The 23,211-nt window shown below is 39.1% G+C and overlaps 4 protein-coding genes across 4 annotated transcripts; all 4 read right to left on the bottom strand.

Annotated features, from left to right (window-relative positions):
• Nucleotides 1–2,275: 2,275 nt before the first annotated feature.
• LOC141806638 (G-protein coupled receptor 4-like) lies at nt 2,276–3,250 on the bottom strand. Its single transcript, XM_074692257.1, has one exon. It carries the CDS (start codon nt 3,248–3,250, stop codon nt 2,276–2,278), a length of 975 nt encoding a protein of 324 aa, XP_074548358.1.
• A 3,215-nt stretch (nt 3,251–6,465) lies between these two features.
• LOC141806639 (B2 bradykinin receptor-like) lies at nt 6,466–7,329 on the bottom strand. Its single transcript, XM_074692258.1, has one exon. It carries the CDS (start codon nt 7,327–7,329, stop codon nt 6,466–6,468), a length of 864 nt encoding a protein of 287 aa, XP_074548359.1.
• Nucleotides 7,330–10,583: 3,254 nt separating this feature from the next.
• On the bottom strand, nt 10,584–11,672 carry bdkrb1 (bradykinin receptor B1). Its single transcript, XM_074692457.1, has one exon. The coding sequence runs from the start codon at nt 11,670–11,672 to the stop codon at nt 10,584–10,586; it is 1,089 nt and encodes a 362-aa protein (XP_074548558.1).
• A 4,651-nt stretch (nt 11,673–16,323) lies between these two features.
• On the bottom strand, nt 16,324–19,663 carry LOC141806637 (B2 bradykinin receptor-like). The gene is made up of 2 exons (XM_074692256.1): nt 19,524–19,663; nt 16,324–17,834 (listed from the first exon to the last, which is right to left on the bottom strand). The coding sequence occupies exons 1-2, from the start codon at nt 19,541–19,543 to the stop codon at nt 16,787–16,789; spliced, it is 1,068 nt and encodes a 355-aa protein (XP_074548357.1). The 5' UTR covers nt 19,544–19,663; the 3' UTR covers nt 16,324–16,786.
• Between the last annotated feature and the right edge of the window lie 3,548 nt (nt 19,664–23,211).

Genomic DNA, 23,211 nt, shown 5'->3' with positions numbered 1-23,211 from the left:
TTTTCACCACCTCCAGTTGTTGTTGATTATTTTTTCTTTTAACAGTTTTACAGTTACCCATTAGACTACTGGAGAAAGTGATGCTCCTAAATTACATTTTTTCCCCCAAATATATACAGCATTAATCAATTAAATTACAATAACTTAATATAATTGGGTTTTTTTTAACAGTGAGGATACTGTAAAATTACAGTAAATAACAGTTTAACTAGTACATTACTTAAATCCTACGGCAAAAGCTTTTACAGTGTCGCGGGTATGGAAGCTGGATTTTTTTAAAGATGGTTGTCCCATTAAGACACTCCCACCTGTAGATATAACTCTACAAGGGACATATATCTCTAACTATGAGAAGCTGCTGTTGTACATGATTGGTATAATAACCCACAGTCTTCTCCTTCCACCTCAAGCACCTAGGCCAGGGTGCCCCCTGTCCCCATGCCACTCCCCACACTCTCTCCTGGTTTCCTGCTCTATCTGCTAATGTTAATTTTTGGAATAAAGGCACAAAGGAACATGTATACAACTGAAATCATGTCAGTCAGGCGATACTGCACTAATTTAAACATCAAATTTGGACTTGTGCATGAAATATTCTACTTCCACCAAGCCTGTTTTGCTATACATATATTTATATATATATATATATATATATATATATATATATATATATATATATATATATATATATACATATATAAAATAGTGCAGTATCGCCTACATACATATAAAGTCATTGTGATTCTAAGAGACTAAACCTGTGTAATGAACCCATAACCACTGTTAAAGGCTTGCTCCTTTTTAATTGTTTTTTTTTCAAATTATATCACACATTTCTTCACCACATAGTGGAAACTAGCACCATTTACAGCATATCCTGCTTTTAAATATGATACAACACTAATGCAGAGTAACAGAACCATTACTTAATTAGAATTTAACCTCATTAGCTGGTACAGAGCATGTTTCAGGTCCCAGTATAATTCCCTTCTCCCTCTCAAATTAATCATGAATAACACAAAGTTGAGTTTTTCAGACTTCAAAAACGACTGCAATTCACAGATTAAACAGACACAGATTTAAGTCTACTTACAGTTTATTTGGGTGACTTCCTTCTCGTCAAATAGTCCATGAAACAAATCACTATTTACATAGAAAAACTAAAACAGGGAGAAATCATGCACTTGTGCAGTCCTATACCGCTTATTTAACCAAACAGGAAGAGTCTGCAGCTGTCGCATTGTCTTCCATGGGTACTACAAGTTTACTGGGCGATAGGACACTGCAAAGCAAACTTCCTGTGTCACAGAACCACAAAGCAGATTTAATTAAATCTCTGTATAGTGTTTGCCTGTATATGCAGTGTGTCAATAAGGGCAATAAGTCTGGAAAAGCAATGCTTATTATTCTCTGATAAAAGAACACGTACAGTATGTGCTTGACTTAATATAAAACACTCCTTTAAAATAAACACACAGACATTTTCAGTGTTAGTTACTAAAAATGAAGTTTACGGAAATCCTTTTTTTGTTGTTGCAGAAATAATTTAAAAAATGTTTTATTCATTCATTGGATAGGGATAAGATAGGGATAAGTCCTCTCCTGTAGTATAACACTGAACTGCTGTTTACATTTGTACAGAAGCATTTGGCAGAAAAGATTTGGCAATTTTTTCATGGGTGCAACTCACATTCTCACCGTCATTGCACAAATACACGTTGCTTACAAATGCGGCTCTATTTCAACCTGTAAATAAACAGGCTTCCCAGGGAGACATGACTCCTGCCTAGAAGCATTGTTACTATGAAGAAGTAATCCTCCAAACACAGATTACCTCACATGTTACATTATGTTTATTTCATTTTTCTGCCACTCAAAACGCAACAGTTGACAGAAAACATATTAGTCAAAAGTGTTTGTAAAAGTGTATGAGTGAATATATGATAGAAAGTTGGTTGGTCCACACATGCATCACAATAGCATCTCCTCCTCCTTCATCAATGTGAAGGGTGAGCAAGGGAACGTCTCGATCCATCTGACAACTAAATATTGCATGACATTGTTATTTCCACACACAGTACCTTTAAAATGATTACATGCAACAACAACAACAACAACAAAGAAAACACATGCATAAGGAGGCTTAATGAAATGCATGTTACTCATTTTTCAGGGCTTGCCTCTCTGACTCATGTGTTGTGCTGGACCCCAAACTCCCAAAAAGCTTTAAGTTCTGGTATGACTACACAATTCTTGATGTTAGTTTATGAACGTGTTAGGTAATCGACCAAATCCCAGTTGCTCCCTTAAATAACCTATTTCTCCAAACTTTTCTCCCCTTCTCCACAGCTTTTCTGATCTCTCTCTGAGCACTCTCACTGATCAAACAATAAATTATAGGATCCATAGTGCTGTTTATGGTAGTTGTAGCCACAGTGACCAGGTACGGCTCTCTGAGCTTTGCTGCCCAGCTGCAGGCCCCGGGCTCCAGCATGGCCCTGAGCAGCATGACAGTCTGAAAGGGTAGAAAAGCCACAATGTAGGTCAGAAGAAGTAACAACAGCAGCACTCCAACTTTCTTGCACTCCTCTTTCAAGATGGAGGGGCTCCGACGGAGGGACTGCATGATCTGCTGAGAACAAAAGGCCATGATGAAGACCGGCATCAGAAAACTCACAGTGACTCTTATGATGCTCAGGTTGGCGTCTTGTGATGTCATGGGTAATTGTTCGTCACACAGATGTCTCGAGGAGAAGGCCTGCAGTGCCCCCGTGTGGTTAAGTAGTATAATGTGGATAGAAATCTCCAAGGTCCACACGATGAGGCTCACAAAGACTGCTGTCCGCACCTCTCGGACCCAGTGGAAGTAGAGAGGATAAACCACTGCAAGATAACGGTCAACGGAGATGCAGCAAAGGAGAGCAGAGCCCACATAGAAGCTGTTGTACATGATCACAGCTACCAAACTGCACAGACCTTCATCTACAGGTTTCTTCATGGCCAGTTCAATCCACACAGGGAGAGTGACAGTGTAGAGCAAGTCAGAGATGGACAAGTTGAAAAGGTAGACAGCTATGCTACTCCTTTGCCGTATCAGTATCCATGCTACGTACAAAGACAGGCAGTTTGCTGGAAATCCCACAATAAAAAAAAGAGAATATGCAGTTGGATAAATATTCCTTTCCAATGAAGTCTTCACAGCACAGGCAGATGCATTTATGTTTGTCTCGTTGAGAAAAGCTGCTTCCATCCTGACCGGTTGGTGTCCAAACCTGAATGCAACTGTCTCTGTTGACAAACAGATGTGATCAGCAAGACTCCTATGTAAAAGATTATGCAAATAGTTTGCTGCACAGTAAAACACGAATCGTATTCGGTGCTTGCTTTCATTAAGCAGTGTTTTCCCACTGCCCCTGGAAAAAGACAGTGTTTGAATCTTTCTGTTGTTTGTTCCACAAAACCCCCTCACACATTTCCCTATACATGAAAACAAGGGGGAAACAATTTTCTGGAGATGAAAGGAGTGAAGAAAAGATCAGCTTTTAGTCTATTTCTCAAAGTATTCAGACTTTTCAGATGTCCAGGAACTCTGGGTGGTGAATGTTTCTGATTGGTGGAGCATCTTCAGTTTTTATTTTAATACACCCTCTGTGCAAATGACATCACACTGTTGTGATCGACCTGGTTTATCATCTTCTTTGCCTGTACCATTGATGGTGACTTTCAGCAGTAAAAGGACTGAAAAGAATTATCCTCAAGGCAGGATCTTTTTCATGGGTACATTCTTTTAGACCCTGGTTCCTTCAGTTGAAAAGAACATAGTTCCTGGCTCATTGGGATAGTTCTTGGGGTAGAAAATAACCATTATATATGTTTTCAGTTTAAAAAACTTCAAAGACTTTTTGATCATCTTATATGTTTGACTGAAACAGCTGGATGCTTCTCTAAACCACCAGCAGCCACTGCTGAAAGTGCAAACCATAACTTTTCCTGGATCAGCACCTATTTGCATTTCCTAAAAGATCATAAGCTTAAAGAGGTGTCTGCTGCTTTTGTTCACACTTGTTTTTACAAAAATGCTCTTCAAGGTATTTACGACAATGTTAGAAGATGAAATATGAAAAAAAAAACACTTTATGTGTAAAATTAAGACATGACTCAAAGATCTCTATTTCTTAATGTGTTATTCAACTTAAACTTAAGGTATTCCCAAAATAAATAATATATTCCAAGAATTATAAGGAAAAAAAGGAGGTAGATCTCAGACAAGGATTTTCAAATTCTTCGGCAGTTTGGGGATATTTTTCTTGAGGTTTTAAGCCCCACAGTGAATCTGGCAAATGCAACATGAGAAAAAAAATCTTACTTTAAAAACGGTGGAGCCGTGATCTTCCAGAAAACTGAAAAACAGGGCTGTAGAAAAAAACAAACAACTAGGGATAGAATAAAATAAACTTTAGATAAAAGTATAGTGTGAAGTGTCAGTTTTTAAATGAATCTTATCTCCTGAACCAAAGGAAACTGTGATTTTTTTCCCCAGTCATAAAAAGCTTCTTACATTTTCAAATAAAAAAATGACCTCACTCATTCAAAGAGTGTGGTTACTAAAAGGTGTAAGTTGACTTTTTTTTTAGGTGAGTAGTCATACTGTCCCCTGAATTTTATATTCAAATAAAAATGCAAATGTCTTTCACCTAATGCAGAGATATTATCAGCGGTCACACACTGGAAAGAGACAGAACAGAATGAACAGTGACTCATTCTTTTCAGGAGGACATGACTTTAAATAGAAGACACAACTTGTACAAAATGATAAGGTGTACATGCATGCAAATGTTTGTCAAGCAACACGCTGGATTTCTGCACAAGAAGATGATGGAAATACAGAAACACGCGTCGAAAGATTTTGTGACTTGCTGTTTCTTCGCAGCACCAGTTATGCACATATTATACACCATATACAAAGAGACTAACTTTGAATATATTAAAAATAGTAAAAGGATTAGTAATATATCAAGCGTATAAAATCAACAGAGGCTGGGTTTGATTTCTCTAAATAAGCAGTGGCGGCTGCTGGTCAGTCAAGGAGGGGAAGCTCATTTCTCTCCAGCCTACATCATAAATTTGTTTATTTATTTAAATTCTACCCTCAGTTCATTTTCAAGAAAATGATCTGTGACCCGGTCGTACCAACCAGGTGTTTTTTCCAGGGATTTTACCACTGTTCTCTCAAGCAGAGCTAGACTGCCTTAACAGCCTTGGCCCATTGTGTTGCAGGTGTGAGACATGAGCCGCTTTAAACCGCAGAAGCTCCTCTCTACACCTGCAGGCTGTAAGTGTGAGTGACAGGGGGAGAAGCTCCACAGCTGTAGCTGTAGCTGCTTATTGGTGAAAAGGGAGAGAATCTTTAAACACAACTCTCGTTGTTTCTTAGAAAGGTAAATTTGCTGCGGATCGATAAAGCCTCCGGATCAGTCCAGAACAACTGAGAAGATGCTCGGTGGAGTGTTATACTTCAAGATCGCTGACTGGCTCATTTCGCTGTCAATCAAAAAGGATTTGGCCTCAGACAGATCATCCAATCATCATGCAGAAGCCGAGCGTCCACTGCCTCATAGACCCCCAGAGACGCTGAGCGTCCGATGGGCGGGACAAAGCCCAGCCCGGTTTAAAGCGTCTCAGCGTTAAAGCGCTGAGACGCTGCGGAGATGAATGAGAAGGAGGTGGAGCCAGTTACCTGTGATAGGTAGCTGATTCTGAACAAAAGATGAAGGAATTCTAGCACATATTTTGTCAATGAAATACACACACAGCAGTACATATTATCACTTTTTTGGGGACATTTTAGGGGAAGCTGAGCTTCCCTTGCAGACTCAGAGCAATTGCCACTGAATCTCAGGTAACCTTCCTTTAGAAATATGGTTTTCAGACACCACAGGCTGAATTTTGTTGGAACTTTTGCAGTTTATTTCTCACTTTAAGTGTATTTTGAGTAACTAAAACAATTGCGCTATGGCTAAGCTTTCAAAGGTAATGAGCCAAACACTGCGCATACTCATTTCCATTCACTTGGACCTGCCCATTTGTCAATTGAAATGTATTGCAGAAGGTTGGTTTTTGTTTGTTTTTAAGAGTTTTTTATCTGAGATTTTCAGTTAAAAATGAGAACTGAGAAAAGTGTCTTCTTTGGATAAAGTTTTGTGATTGACCACAACCTTCAACCTTCTCAACAATAAAATGATTAATATACTCCTACAGTACATTGTTAAGTCCCTTTTGGTGACTTGTAGTTGATATGGAATCTTTCTGTCTCCAGAAAACATCCTGCAAGATGTTTCCTTCTGTGTTACATACCATAGCACCTGTCACTGGATGTTCATTGTTTGCCCAAGTGAGTGAAGGGGTGTGGCTTAGCCATAGGTCAATTCCAAAGCTTCTCAAAAGCACTGACATGTTAATGTATCTTTACACAGATGAGCTTGTGTAGTTAATGCTGGTATTTTCTCCCCGGCTCCATTGATTTATCAGCTCCTTTACTTTTTTCCGGAAGTTTTTACCTACGATGACATACAGGACAGGGTTGATAACACTGTTGAAGAGGGCAAAGTACAGGAAGACCTGATGAGAGATTTCAATATTAATAGCAATGCTACACTGTTTGATCCCTCCAGCTTTACCAATCAGTTTTACTATGCCAATGAGATTGAAAGGTATCCAGCAGACCAGGAAAGCCAGGAGGACTGCCAGTACCAGAGTGGTGGCCTTCATTTCTTTTTTCTGAGTGTTCTCTCTTGTTTTCAGAGCTTTGATTATCTTGAATGAGCAGGGGGAAATAATGGAAACTGGAATAATGAAGATGAACAAAATCTGTATCCCACTAATCAACATATCCACAAAGGGATTTGGGAAGTCAAAATAGCACAATGTAGTGTTAATGCTAGGTATATGTCCTACTTTCCTGTACATCAGCGCAGGAGAATTCATCAGTAAACCGAAACACCATACCAGCACACAGCAAAGTTTGGCATATTTTGGCCTGCGCATTTTAGTTTGAGACAGCGGATGCACCAGAGCCACAAAGCGATCAATGCTAATCAGAACGAGGAAGTAGATGCTGCAGTACATGTTCATGCTGATGTTGATGTTCACCAGTTTGCACAGAGGAGTACCAAAGGGCCAGTTGTAGCGGCTGGATACGTTGACAGCCCAGAAAGGCAAAGTAGCAACTAAAACAAGGTCAGCAGCAGCCAGGTTGCTGAGGTAAATCTCAGGCACGGTGCAGACCTTCTTGTGAAAACAGAAAACCATCAGGACGAATGAATTGAACATAATCCCAAGTACAGTGATGAGCAGTATGTAGACAGGAATCACAGTGAAGACCCATTCATCGGTTTTTCTCAGAGAACAAGAAGTACCATGGGTGGTATTTGGGAGCACTTGTAGATCTGCATTGGTGACATTTTCAGGAGAACTGTGGAAAGACAGAAAGAGACAAGGAAAGAAAATATAGACTTAAGTGGTAGCACTTTCTAAATTTCTTTCAGTTTTTGGTCATGATAGATGCTAAGGAAAAATGCAATCACACAAGAAAGTAAATTGAGAAAATTTAAGCTCTGCATGACTCCTTTAGAGCCTTATCTATTTTTTTGTTTGGTTTTAGTAAAGTAAATGTAGACAACTTAGATGTAAGGGGACATTTTTTGCTTTTTGAGGTTGTATTTGGCACATAATGTTTGTATATTTATAGATTTAGTTTTTATTAAAGTATGGCTCAACCCTTTGTTGTGGTTGACACATATGTTCTTTTTAGTGATTTGTTGGTAATATAGAACAACAGGTTTGTTCCCCTTAAACATGACTCATGGCATACTTCAAATACTATAATATAAATGAATCAAAGGTTACTCCATATTATTCATCCACAATAGTATGAGGCTACAGGATAGATTTTCAGCCTACACAACGACATGACATTTTGCCCAAAGGACCCCGACAAGCTTGTTTTCAAACTGCGGGTTGAAGTCAGAGTATTTTTTCATGTATTTTACCAAAGCAGAAAATGAAACTTGAAGCAGCAAACAGAAAAAATTCAAAGCTCTAATACCGTAGTCTAACAAACAACAACAACAAAAAACCAAAAGAAAAAAAAAGAAAGCCCTTCTCTTTAGTTTTTTTTTTCTCATATTGCAATTGCTCTGCTATTACCAGAAAGCTGATAATTTTCTGTATCTTTTGAACTAAATTTGCTTCCTATGCTTTGAATATCCGTAGACCTCATTAATTTTTTTTATGATGAACATTTTATTGACATTTTGTTACATCTAGTACAAATATATCATCAATTATTTAGCAATTTTACACCAAATAGAAGGAGAAAAATATATACATACCAAAAGTTAGTAAGAAAAGGGAAAGGTAAAAAGAAAAAATAAGACTTAAAAAAAGGGAAAAAAGAAAAACAAAACAATATGTTATTTAACAAAGGTTAAATTATCTTTATAGGTCATATGGAGAGGGGTAACCAAAAATCTGTTGCTGATTAAGTTTTGAAAGTTTTTCCAATCTCCCACACCTGTTTGCATCATTAATACTGCACAGATAGTGTTTCCACTTAAGATTATTGAATTCTATTCTATTCTATTAATGAGTTTAACTGCAGACCTTATTTTAATTTAATCTGAATTAATACACATAAGTAAAAATTACTTATTTAGTTTTATTATTTTTTATTTTAATTATTTGGCCCATAACAGGCCAGTGCAAATGTCATCTGAGCACATTTCCTTTCCTTTTCACCAAATCCCATCACGATGTGAAAAACTCATCACTGGTCTAACTGGATGAACTAGGAATATTTATTAGTAAACTGAATTAACTGAAAAAGAAAAGTTTAGAACATACCTTGTTGAGAAAAAAGTCATTTCTTATCTCCTGCTTTACTCTTGCTCTGTGTCCAGATGCTCCGATCTTGTAACCTCTGCTCCAGTCCTCTTTCTGTCTCTGGCTCACACTCTTAAAGGAAAGCTGATACCGAAGTGATGTCATGCTTCTTGCAAATGATCATTTCTGTGACTTCCTGCCTCTGTTTTAATTTCAGTGATTGTCACTGATGCTGTTCATCCTTTTTTGTCTCTGGTCAGGCTTCTTCTTCAGAAAATTCTACTTTTATTCGCCAATTTACAATTAGAAAATCTGAAACATTATAAAAAGATCACTGGAAATAGTTGCTGTGGTAATTAACAGAATAAATGAATAGAGAAATGTTTATTTGAGAAATGTAACACACTATGTTGACTGACTCTGGGTTATCAGCACAAACTACTTGTAATATTATTTTTCTTTAGTTACAGTAAACCAAGGCAGCACCAGGAAAAACACAATCACTAATAGCTGTGGTCACCATGAAAACACACAAATTATTGATGCCTGTGGTGACACTCCATTAAAACCCTCAAAAAATCAATTTGTTGTTGAGATTACATTGTTGGTTGGTTTGAAAGTTTGGTGCTTATCATTTGTGGGAAAATTCCAATAGAGAGGTCAAAAGAGTATAATTATAATTAATAATTAAATGTCATCCTCTGGTGGTCATAAGTGTACATACCAAATTTCACAGGAACCCTTAAAGCCAAAGTTGATGTATTTAATTTTTCAAAGGTTTAGATGACCTAAATAGAGCTTTCTTTAACAGTAATCAAACAAATACAGAAAAAGGTCAGTCTTTCATTAAAAAAGCTGTAAAGAAGATATTATATTTTATTAATCCACTTAAGGGGAAATTCTGTTTCTTAACACTCTGAATCATGACGTATATACACACACATGCATGAACAGCACTCCTGCACATAAACTCACACTAATTAGAGAGAGTATATAATTTTAAAATAAATGAATAAGTACATGCACAGGCTGCACTGTGGTGCAACGGTTAGCGCTGCAGCCTCACAGCAAGAAGGTCAGCGATTCAATTCCCCACCTCTACCGGTGGGCCTTTCTGAGTGGAGTTTGCATGTTCTCCCTGTGCATGCATGGGTTCTCTCCAGGTACTCTGGCTTCCTCCCACAGTCCAAAAACATGCTCATCAGGTTAACTGAATACTCTAAATTGCCCGTAGGTGTGTGTGTGTGAATGGTTGCCTGTCTCTGTGTCATTCCTGTGATTGGCTGGCAGCCAATCCAGGGTGTACCTGTCTCTCGCCTAATGACAGCTGGGATAGGCTCCAGCCATCTGCGACCATAAACAGGATAAGTGGCTCAGAAAATGAATACAGGCACATATACACATATAGCCATTTTTAATATCTGTGTTATAAGTGTAAACTGGAGTGTAATTTAAAAGACTTAGACAGGAAGTGAGTGTCTTTAGGGAAAAGTAGTATTTATTGAGACATTTTAAATAAATTATTTTCTTGTCTTTACAGCTTATATTCGTTTTCTATGCATATTTCTATAATTTTCACAATATGAGTATGTTGATATGTGTATTCTGATATGTGATATGTGCTCTAAACGCATTTACTTTGAGGAAACTATGTCATGTCACCTTTCTTCCTCCATAAACAGCAACAGGAAATGATGACAGAGTCAAACATGTGACCTCTCGTTTAATAAAATCACTACAGGCTTTATCTGCTCCACTCTGTTAATGTAAGTGGACACAACAGAGCGTTGATACATTGTCATGTCTGATCCTCTGCGAGTAGCTCTAGTCCTCCTGTAGATGGCACTAACTTTCTTCCTAAAGTACTGCCCTGAGAAGACGTACAGCAGTGGATTGAGGGTGCTGTTGAGAAAGGCCAGATACGCTGAAACTTGGCCTCCTATATCCAGCGTGTGAGACCAGAGCTTTTCATCCAGCACATAGACATCACAGAGTGTGTCCAGGAAGGTAAAAACCTGGAAGGGGCCCCAACAGAGTAAGAAAAGTACTGCGACAGCACACATCAGTAGTGTTGCTTTTGAGTCCTTGATGTCATGAAAAGCTACGTGCTCCCTTCTCTGAGCCAGAGCTTTTATGATGCTCCCACTGCTGAAAAGGATAGCTGTAACAGGGAGGACAAAACCCACCACGTTCAACAGAATCTGATGGAGTAACTTCCAGGAGCTCCTGTGACTGTAATCCAAGACACAGGCAGTTGTCTCATACTCCTCAAAGGCTTGAACCTTTCTGTGAACCAGGACTGGAGTGCTCAGCAGGAGACCGAATATCCACAGGATGAAGCAGATCACTTTCGCATAGCGCCGTCTTCTCAGCCACCTTGCCTTCATTGTTTTCACAATAGCAAGGTAGCGATCCACACTGATCATCACCAGTGTGTAAATGCTAGTGTAGAAATTGATTATGATGATAGAGTTGACCATTTTGCATAAAAAATCTCCATAGGGCCAGTTGTAGCTGTAGAGGATGCTCATAGCCCAGAAGGGGAGGCCACACAGGAGGATAAAGTCAGCCAGCGCCAGGTTGCTCAGGTAGATTTCAGCTACCGTGAGTCGATCCTTGTGGAGGAAAAAAATCCAGAGGACAAAGCTGTTAAAGAGGAGACCGAGCAGGGAAAGGGTGAATGTGTATGGGGGGATGATGGAGTGGACCATATCCCAATCTTCAGAGTTTGGAGACCCTGAAGTGTTGGGAGGCAGGGACGCACTGAAATTTTCATACAACAGTGTAGGCATGGATACAAAATTGAGTCTCGAGCTGTAAAAAGGACAACAAAAAAACACGTTAGTTATCTGTATAACTGATTTGCATTGTTTTAAAATCAGAAATTAAATCAGAAAAGTATGTTTTAAAGTGTCACACATGTCTCTAAGTAGCTTTTTTCAACCCAAAAATATCATTCTGTACAACTCAACTTTTCTGTGAAAACAAAAATATGAAAACTGCTTTCAAAGACCGGTGAAGACTTCAATCAAACATGTTAACAATGAACAACCATTTCAAATGTTTGAACTGACAATAAAGAAAAATTCAACCATCATGCAGATGACATCATACTTTTTGCATCAGAATTTATCGCAGCCTGTGTCATCACTAGATAACTCCCTCAACTTTTAGTTTCTCTTAGAATAGTAGCTCCTTAAGAGAAACTAAAAGTCATGCATTAGCATACTTTTATTTTGAAAACACAATTTATTTCTTGGTACATGTATTTTTTTGTTTTAGCATTTTGATATTTTTAGCAACTAAAACAGCTAAAGAATTGGCTAAGTCTCAGTTTTGTTTTACTATGTTAGACTAAGTTAACTTTCTTTTATAGCTCTTAAGCACCATAATGCTGAAACAAAACCAAAGAGGGATGTAAGACGACAAATTCTTACCTTTTATTTAGTGGAAACCTTCCTCCTATTTGGTCAATTTGCTAATGGAAGAAAGAAAAAGAGAGAAGGATTGCAAGGAGCCTGTCTTGTACACAGTTACAGTTTTCCACACCCCTGGCTGAAGAGGTCAGTATATCAACCTGTTTATAGAGGAGTCAAAACTCGGTCCATGCACATACAAACTGGAGCTGCAGTGTTTTCATGTGATAATAACAACATTCCATAAGGCCGAAGTAAGGCTTGAGGCGCAGCATTTCAGTAGATCGCATAAAAGAGATAGGCAGCCAGGTAATTCATCTAACTTTGCCGACTGTTTATGAAATCTATATGCTGGTTAATGTATTAATTTTTAAATATTTCAGGAACATGCCAGGGAGCATACAGACCCTTGAGACTTCACACATAGACTGCTGCAACACTCTCTTGCAGGCCTCCTTGCCTGAACATTTAAACCTCTGCAGATGAGCCAGAATGCAGCAGCATATCTGGTCTTTAACCCGCCCAAAACACCACACTATTGATCTCTCTTCACTGATTTCCAGTGGCAGCACCTATCAAACTCAATGCTCTTTTTCTGGCTTTCAAAACAGTAAGAACAGCTTCTGCCTACCTCAAGTCTCTCATCCAGGTTTACACTACTTCTCGATTGCTGCACTCTGTCTGTGAAAAGCCCCATTTCCACCAAGTGGTCCAGTTCGTTTTGTCCCAGTTTGGTTTATGGCTGACTAAGAGACAAATTGTCCCACTTTTTGGGACCATTCTGTTGGGTGCCAGACATTTTGATCCACCAGAAGTGTGAGCTACAACACTGCAGTGTGTTGATTGGTCGAAAGAGTTGTCACTGTGCGACAGCAGCTATGTTTCTTCTCGTGGTGCCCAGCCTTTGTTGAAACAGCCTGGTTGCGTTTTGTAACTAACGCCCTGTTTCCACCAAGCGGTTCAGTTTGGTTCGTCTCAAAACGACACGCATTTTATGGCATTTCCACGGACTAATCCTGGGACAGATCCTCAAATAACCCAGATAAGCTGTCCACTTTTGGGACCCTTCCAAAGGGGTGCCAAACTAAACCGATCTGATCCCGAAAGGTGGAGCTACACACTGCAGACCGTTGATTGGTTGAAAGAATCGTCACTTACCGTGCGACAGCGGCTGTATTTCTCCTCGTGGGACACAGCCATCTCTGAAACAGAACTTCATTGCGCTTTGTAACAAAGGGCCACATGGAAATCACAAAGTAGGTGAATTGCTGGATGTCTCCCATTGTTGCTCTTTGTTTACTGTGTTGCATCTTTCTTCTTTGTTGGATTTATTGGTGGGGTACACTGTGTCATGCTGCTATGGCGTCACACTCTTATTTAACTGATACGGCTAATGGCTAATGGCATCCAGCTTACATGCCACCTACCACGAGGGAGCACGGTTAGCTGTAGAAATGCAAACAGGACTAGGCTTAATCAAGCCAACCTGTACCAAACTGTACTAATCCAAACCAGACTGCTTGGTGGAAACTGGCCGTAAGGCTCTTTATCTCACTCTTCTCCTTTTGGAAGAATAAGTCTGGAGGTCTCAGACCCAGCTCTAAGTGATTATTTATATTTTACTTGTTTTTAAAGGTTGAACAAACCTTTTTCTGGCACTGGATGGCAGCACCTGTGGCTAAATAGCTTGAAGCACTTCCTCGAACTAACTAGGGTTTTCCCTTCAGTCTAAACTCTTGGTTTTGTACTATGTCACTTTGGACAAAAGTGTTTGCTAAATGAAATAGTCAAATTGTAGATTTTAAGAACATAAGCTGTTTAGTGAATTTAAATGTAAGAAATAGAATAAAGAGGTGGTTGCAGTGTGTTGTCTGATTTATGGATAATGGCGATATTAAAAGAAAGAGAGTCAGACTGGCTTACTTTTTACAGAAATTACTGAAAAGCATTACTATTTTGCAGTAAATACATCACACTATATTTTTTTCATTCTTAGGTCAAGGGTTAATTTGCATTACATAATCGTCTCACCAAAAATCATATCTGTAAGACTGAAGTTCTGCTGTCTCTCTTTTCAGCCAAGAAGTCTTTAAGTTAAGCTTGCCAAAAGCAAAACTTCCCTCTGCTGTTTCCTGCAGGGCAGCATTAGTCTAAACACTTTTCTTGCCCTCAGCTTGCAGTGCTTCCCCACAATTATTTACAGGAAGAGATTCAATGAGCTGTTACCGTATCTGAGGCAGACAGCTACCTGGTAGCCAGTGTCTCACATTTATGTCCTGGTAGGCTAGACAGATGTGACTGCATCATGCCGGGAGAATGAGCAAAAGCAACAGTGAAGTCAGCAGTACCTGACTTCATACAGTTTTCCATTTATTTCAGGAAAGGGGAAAAAATTAAAGCCACTGTTATTTGCATCAAACTACTAGCTAGCTGTTTCTGGTACTAGAACTTAGCTTATAATTAGCAGTTAGCTGACTGTTATGCTAAAAACAGGATTAGCGAGTTAAGCTAACTAGCTCCTGCTCAGAAAGTAGGATCTAGTTTGCATTTTAACTCAGTGTTGGATTTTGCTCTGGGACATAATGTACACTTCAGATTACGTGTATGTTCCTGCCTTTTACATCAATGGCGTTGAAAAAGTGCCTGTACATCCATCCTGGAAACACCAGTTTTAACTTGGCAGACTGCTCGGGACTGGCCAGTGTTGCATCTGGTTCACTTACTTGGCTGTTTGCAGCGCATTGAGGTGTGTAACAACAACACTCACCACCTGAACTCTGGCCCTGATCGGCTTACCATGAAACTGTTTTCTACCTTTACCCATTGTTACATGTGTCTATCACCCCTCCCCTGTCACCAAAGGACAATCGGGAAAAAAAAATGCAGCTCATGTCCTGTGCCTGGCTGAGTGAGCCAATTTGGATAACAGCTGTTAGATATCAGTACACAATAATGTGCCACATTTCACTACCGATAACAGCATTGTAAGGTTTGAAATAGTAATTAATTAGATTACCTGTTTCAGGAAAATAATGATGGCATTAGCAACGCCTTTCTTTTTTACGTGATCATTCCCAACACTGCCTGTACTTGTGCTAACACTGAGTACATTCAGATATATCAGTATTAACTCTGTTTTAGAAAGAACTGGGTCTACCTAGGGATAGCTTACTTATTTTCTTGGGTTCACATCATTAACCTCGTTGTTACAACCCTTGTTAAACCTTGTTAAAATCGGCCAAGAAAGTAAGGCAGCCTCTGCCACTTATGTCCGAACATGAAACGGAAGAAGCCAAAGTGACTTAAGGAATGCTACATTAATATATCTTTAAATCTCATAATTTTGTAAACATAACTAAAATGTGAACTGAAAACAAAGTGAATTTATAGTCTTTTGTAGAGCTCTGCTGAATCCAAAGCAAATATTAACAGTATTTTTCTTTTTCTTGTAAAACAATATAATTCTGGGAAACACATTATGCAGAAATCTGAAAGCCAGACGGCTAAAACATGAGGTTGAACCATGTGATTTTTTTCGTCTGCCTGCATGAGTTTCGTTCCACAACAGCTCCATCCCTGGCAGTGGTGTCAGAGCCTGACGTCTAACAAAGATTTCCTGTTTGGCTCGACATACCTCGTTTTCGGGACAGCTATGGGGTGTACCCCTTCCCACAACCACAATGAGTCAACACAGGGCCATTAAATTACAGTGGTGTGGGTAGAAATGTATAATAAGACAACTGGTGTCCATGCAGCCAACAAAAAGCAGCATGTTTGTGTGTCACCACTGGAAAGTCTTTGACAGAATCCTGTTTTTAACTGCAGACAATGAGTCAGAAACACCAGAAAACACTTAGCAAGCAGTTATCGGAGCTTTCTTATGGATCTGGTTTTGTGCTCCACTTGCATTATGGAATGCGTTACAAAGACTCAATAAGAAATCCAATCATAACATGTGTATGTTTTATTTGATGATAACGCAAAAAGAAAAACAAAAACTGGTTTTGCTACAGTCCAAGCTGTTGACAAGAGGTTATAGAGTGAAAACTATATTTACATGTAATATTTTACAACAACCGGGCTGATACAATCACCTGTACATTCAGTAAACGCAACATTGTTTGTAAGAAAAGGCAAGCTGTATTAGTTTGACCACACAGAAACAGTTCTTTTATAAAGTAACAGCCATGTGTGATAAGGTTTTACAGCTTATGATACACTCTTTAACACAGGAACACTTCATGTGGTAGTTTGTAACACTGTAAAGTCATCTGAGGCTTGAGCAACCCAAGATAAATGATTAGTTATGCTACAAAAGTCTGAAACAAGGTTAAATCTACTTTGAGGAAAGATGATTTTACCCAAATACATAATTATATTTGCTAAAAATATAATCATTGTTCAATCATTTACATCAGCGCAAGACCACAGAAAGAAGATATTGGAAAGTTCTTGATGAAGTCAATATACTTCATTTTAAGAGCAGCATTTTATACCAAAGTCTTAAGTGTCGATGACAAGTTTGACCGTGTGGACTCAGAAGTTGTTACTTTTTTGATACTCCACTGTGAGAAGAGTTCTTGAACCTTTTTGCGGAAGTTCTTGCCTACGATGACGTAGAGGATGGGGTTAAGAAGGCTGTTGGAGAAACCCAAGTAGGTGAAGATCTGGTTACAGATGTCTAGAACAGTCTCGAGGTGGCACCCTTTCAGACCAGCAGCTTGTACAATCACGTCCACAGCTGCGACAACATGGAAGGGCACCCAGCAGATCAGAAACGCCAGAAGGACTGCCAGGATCAGTGTGGTGGCTTTTTTCTCTGTTTTCTCAGCATTGAACCGCTCCATTGCCTGCTTTGTCAAAGCCCGAATAATCCTAACAGTGCAGAATGTGATTATTGAAATCGGGACGAGGAAACTAAAAATGACTAGCATCACGTTAAACACAAGTTCAAGATTGGGGACATGATCGGGGTATTCCAGAAAACATGCGTGTACGTCATACTCTGGAAAATACTTCACTTTTCTGAAAACCAGAGTGGGTACACAGAGCAACACCCCCAGACCCCACACCAGCAGAGAGTTAATTTTGGCGTATTTGGGCCTACGCATTCTGCCATGGGACATTGGATGAACCAGTGCTACGTAGCGATCTATGCTAACCAGAACAAGGAAGTAGATGCTGCAGTAGACGTTCATCTTGATGCCAAGGTTGACAACTTTGCACAGGAACAGACCAAAAGGCCAGTTGAAACCATTGGATATGTTGACAGCCCAGAAAGGTAAACAGGACAGCAAGACCAGGTCGGCTGCAGCCAGGTTGCTCAAATAGATCTCGGCCACAGTGCAGGCTTTCTTGTGCAAGCAGAAAACCATCAAGACGAACACATTCAAAACAATCCCAGGCACAGTTATGAGTGCGATGTAGACTGGCTGCCAGCTGTAAAGCCACTCCCAGACATGGTCATCAAAACATTCGGTGCCGTTGGTGCTGTTCAGATCCCCAGACCAAGCAGGGGTGCTGAAGTTTGGAGGCACGCTGTGGAGAATTAAAAAAACAGACAATCAGATTATGTTTCCATAATCTGCGGCACAAACTTTTTTACTTTCTTGCAGGCTCCTCTCACAAATGCACTGCTGTCCTTAGAGCTTCCCATCGCTGACCTGGCTGGGTTGTAGTGTCAAAACAAACAGCCAAATAAAACTTTAAACCAGGACTTTATGCAGATGTTTGGCATGTTGAGCTAATTTATATCTTTTGCCTGTAGTTAAACTCCAGTGATGTGAAGTTTCACTGAAGTCTGTGCCACTGTATTATCCAATCATTGAGTGATATCCTAAGCAGGATGTGTTTGTCAGCGAAAAAGACTTCTGCAAAGACTGTTCTGGTGTATCCTCTCTCATTGCTCCTCTTGTCAGTAGAAGTGAAAGGACAAAGCAGACTGCAGTTAAGAGCTTTGGGGTTCACCCTGTGTTGTGTGGGGTAGTCGTGGCCCACAGTTCCCCAGTCACACCTTCCTGTTACCTGGTCAAGCCTCCAATCTACAACCAAGCCTGCAGAATAAGAATACCAGTCTTTCATCAACTTTCACCAGAGTGTCTGCTTGCTTTTTGTGCATCAGCTTCTTAAAATGAGAATTCAGGATCCTGTTCTCTGAACTAGAATTTTGCCATGTCATTTATTCTAACAGACTGGAATCAGACCTGACTTGTAAAGTGGAAAACATTTTACTGTCAGTATCTAATAAATGGAAGTATTTAATTTTTCTGACTGGGATTTTTATTTGCCTGCCTTGGTTCCTAGAAAACTATTTTTTTGATCATCACCTGACCTTTCTTATAACATAAAGTACAAATTCTGCCTCAGTTTTCAAGTAGTCCACTTGATGGTGGGTGGACCTCTGCAAAATAGGCCACCACATCAACATGCAAGACCATCAGCTGAGACTTGCAAACGCCAACTTAAGACCTTTATATAGAACATTGTGGTTTGGCTATCTGCGTGCTCTCTGGGTATTTACCTGAGTATACTCATTTTACCTAATTACACCTTGCCCCAAAGCCTTATCCAATAGATAGAAAGCTATGTCCACTGTACACAATTTCCCCATAATGAGCAACAGGCTTGGCTCTGTCCACTCTAATTTTCCCTGGGTGTATTTAATTTTGCCTTGCAACATATGATACATCCGGCAAACTATGAAGTCAAATCCATTTTCTATAGCTGTGTAATAATGATATATATAAATAAGTATAAAAACACAACGAGAAAAATAAGAGTGACAGATCAGGAGTTTAAGTCAGTTTGTTATTTGGCTTTATGGATGAACGTGCCATGCAGTCAAGGGGAAAAAAAAAGAGTCTAATAGGGCTTTATGTTTACCAGATGTTCACAAAAAAAGTCTAATTGCTTTCAAAAACTCTTTGCATAAAGAAAATCAATGAAATCCAAGTACCTCAACCAGAAAAAGAGATTTCTTTACAGGAATGTTAATTTTCTTATCTTTTTTATCAGCTGTATTTCAGCTGTTGCAAAGCACATGGTGGGATGAGTCAGTATAATGAACACTCCCCACACGCTGATATATTCTAACAACCTTCTACATTGATTTTAAAAAGCTACTTCAAGGCACAACACTACTCTGAGTTTTTTTTTCCCTTACTTTCACAAAAAGACATCATCCAAAGTATTCCAGAGCATAGAAAAGAAAACAAGGCTCTCACATACCTTGTAGCTTGAAGAGTCATTTCCACACGTGTGATGCACAAATACCAGCTCCACTTCTGAGTGCTGCGACTAACTTGACTGAGTCTGTGTCTGACTGGCTCACTCAAAGGAAACCGTAATTATAGTGATGTCAGCTAAAGGGCCAAACCTCTGGCTGTATCCTCTCTTTCTGCCCTCCTCTTAGAGAACGTTCCCAGAAATGAGTTCTTGCTCTTGATTTGTTATTGTGCACTTCCCAGTGCTTTATGATTTGATAAAGATTGTAAATGTGTCACCCTAGACTGGAAGAGTTTAAGGACTTTGCCCCTGTATGGGTAAAAAAAACCCCCTTTGGTTGAGGAACAGACTTGTTTCTGTTATTTGTTTGTTTATCCCATGGGTCTGTAATGTGTGATGATTTAATCCAAACAAAAACTCAAAGCCTCATATTTGAGAAATTCTTGAACATAAACACAATTTATGCACACTTGCCATTACGAGTTAACTACTTGATATTTAATAGACTTACATACATATGGACTGGAAGCATGGAAAGAAAGCTACTTAATGTTGTGGGAAAGAAATGAATGCACTAACAGCCCAGTTCATCACCGTACAAATGGACCCAGTTACTGGAATGGGCTGTATTCATTTCATGACTATGATTACTTACAAAATCTCAGTGTTGAACAATCATTTCATTTGAAAGGGTTACAAGTGCATTTTGATGGGACTTTCTTATGTAATGGTTCGGGACAAATGATACCAGTGTCTGTCTGTCAACCCAACATTGCATGCTTACCATGCAACAACCTTTAAAACCAACTTAAACCAATTCAGAGGTGCAAAAAAACTGCAGTTCCTGAAGTGTCCACTTGGGCCTGGTTCCAAAAGGGAAGGAAACCTCATTCACTTTTCTTTTTTTATTTTTGTGTGTGTGTAACTCATCAAGGTCTGAACCTTGAGGTCAGTCTGAGATTTTGTATAGATGAGAATGACCCCATCAAAAGTCTTTACTTTATTTTTTAAATAAAGTCTACATTCAAATGTTGATGCTGTGAGAATTATTATCATGCACTGGACTGCAAAGAAATGACTGAAAACATTGGGATATGCATGCCCCGGCAGTATTTGACAGTGTAGAAATGAAACACCAGTGAAGAACACCGCGTGACTGTGATAGAATATATGGACCCTAAAGACTGTCATTTTGGCTCCTGTACTGGCAGCTGCTACTGCCATTCACACCTGTGGCTGAAGAGGAAACTGTGCCATGCACACTACTGGTAAACATCAGGGCAGGTTATTCTGCCTTTATTTCCTCAACTTTAATCTTGAAATTGTATTTTGACTTTGTTCTCATCCTTTTGACTTAAATCTTGACCTGCCTGAAATTATTTACTCCATCAGTGACAGCCCTGATCTTTGATCTGCTTTTGTGTGTTCTGAATGTTTCCTGCTTTTGTGGAATTTTTACATAGTATGGCCAAGAAAAATTGCAGGAAAGTGGGGTTGAAAATTCTGCATTTACACTTCAAGCCAACCTTCAAAATTTCTGGAATTTTCTGGAGTTTGGTGCATACAGCTTGGTTTCTGCACCACAACTAGATAAACACAGTTAAATGGCACCACACAAAAAAACACAAGCCCACAGGAAAGTTTACTTTTGTATTAAGTTCAACTGTGATCAGAATGTGCTGTAGTCCAGGACTTTCTATTAAACCTTTTGTCTCATTGTGTTGTAAAGATGAGAGAAAGAGTTACTCTAATAACTGATCTTGAACAAGCATTACTCACATGATTTTACTAAAAATGGAAACTGAGTTAGTAGTAAAACCTGCCAAATGTAATTTTTGTTTTTGGCCAACATTTCAAAGAAACATGAGAACTTCTTTCTTTGTGTTGCTTGATCTATGTTATGATTTTCCTGTTTGTTTTTCATGAGTGTGTTTTAATTCCCCACATTTGACTCACCCATCACAGGACCGCGCTCTGAGCAATGTTCAGCATCAAGTGAGCAATGGAACAAATGAGTGAGTCCCTAATGGACAAATGTTAGAGGTGCCCTGCCTTCACCTACTGTAGGACAGATACAATTTATGGATTGAATGGGTAATGTGATGATATTTAGTATTTCTAGGCCATACCTGTGTTCTATCTTGAGAGAACTGTATATTTTCTGAAATGTGCTCCAAACTTGTGTATTATAAGCACAGCTGTGATCTTATCTTTTACTTCAGGTCTTTCTGTACCGGGCCACCAGCGCTCTCTCTCTGCTTGCTGTTACAGCATTATCCTTAATTCTTGAAATCTTTTACCAGTGCTGTTTGGACCAAAGTGCTGCACGCAAAACACAGAAAACTCCAGCAATGTCTTTCATTTGAAGAAAATTCAAAGACCAGGCAACAGTACTGTGAAAGGAAAAGACTGAGAGTGTTATCAGAAAGGCAGCAAGATCCAGATTAGGAGTTCATCCAATCAGGGCAAGGACAAAAGACAGGTTGAAGACAGGCAAATGATCAGAACGGGACAGAAATGTGACAGTCTTCAGCCATTTCCACATATAACCAAGTATCTAGGGAATTGCATTGGTGTATGTTTAGGCCTGTCATCCACATGCATCTGCAGTTTTACATAATTGAAAACAGTGTTTTGCGAAAACTCACTCCAAAGTGAAGATTTTAGAAAACTCCTGTTTCATGGTTTCATGTATACGCCGGGAAACAGTTATGGTTCTCAAACGTCACAGCTGAATGACAGGGGGTTCGTTCTACTTGGCTGGCATGGGTTTCACATCTGAAAAACATTGCCACATATGGGTTTGGCATACTTTGAGCCACACTTAACAGTAGTGGATTTGCTTAGTAACATCTGGACAAAAGTATTTTTAAAAATGAACGAAGGGTAAAACACCTTGTTATGTGTGCACAAGGCCTTCATGTCTCAAGACCTAGAAAGTGGGCACCCCCAAAATTTGAAACTGGTCTTTTCTTTGAGTATTGTCAATCACTAAAATTAAAGGTGTTGTTATCTTTACAGATGAATTTAATTTAAGGATTTTGGATAACATACTGAAAAGTCAGACATTTTAATTTTACTCAATAAACAAAGAAAAAAAATAAGAAACTGTATTCCTGCATTCTCCCTCTCTGTGATTTTCTTTCTGTTTTGTATACCTTATAGTCTTACATATTATGTTATATAATACTCAGACCCCCCCCCTCCCTTGGTGATGTCAACACTGACACTCTATCTCTTCCTAATAAAACTAACTAAGATTTACGACACAGGTTACAAATTACACAGATCAGATTTTCTGTACTGAGCACAAATGACATCTGAGTGGGGGTCTGGTGGTTCAATAATCAAACCAGTTACCGGTTCTTATGTCAGGGCTGAGATTCCCATTCATCTCAGAGACAGCAGCTGTATGAATAACAAGGCAATTTGGAAGACATTAAGTTCTCACAATGCTGCTGAAAGGGGGAATGTTGTTAAAACCAAAAAGCATTTTCATGTTAGCATTGATTGGAAACACTTGGGGCTTACAAGTGGTTGTTTTGAGAAATCACATGATTTAGCATCGGGAAATGCTCTCCTCTGATGTGTTTGGACCTTTCTTAAAATAATGCAATGTTGAAATAAGGCAGTGTGACTTCCTGTCACCGGATCTTTTTATTTTTACTCTACATGCCACTTTTGCTTCCCG

Source organism: Halichoeres trimaculatus, unplaced genomic scaffold (assembly GCF_033239565.1).
Source record: "Halichoeres trimaculatus isolate MK-OKI-2021-1 unplaced genomic scaffold, fHalTri1.1 fHalTri1_scaffold_17, whole genome shotgun sequence".
NCBI lineage: Eukaryota > Metazoa > Chordata > Actinopteri > Labriformes > Labridae > Halichoeres > Halichoeres trimaculatus.
Note: the sequence above shows the minus strand (reverse complement) of the source record. Positions and strands in the feature narration are given on the sequence as shown.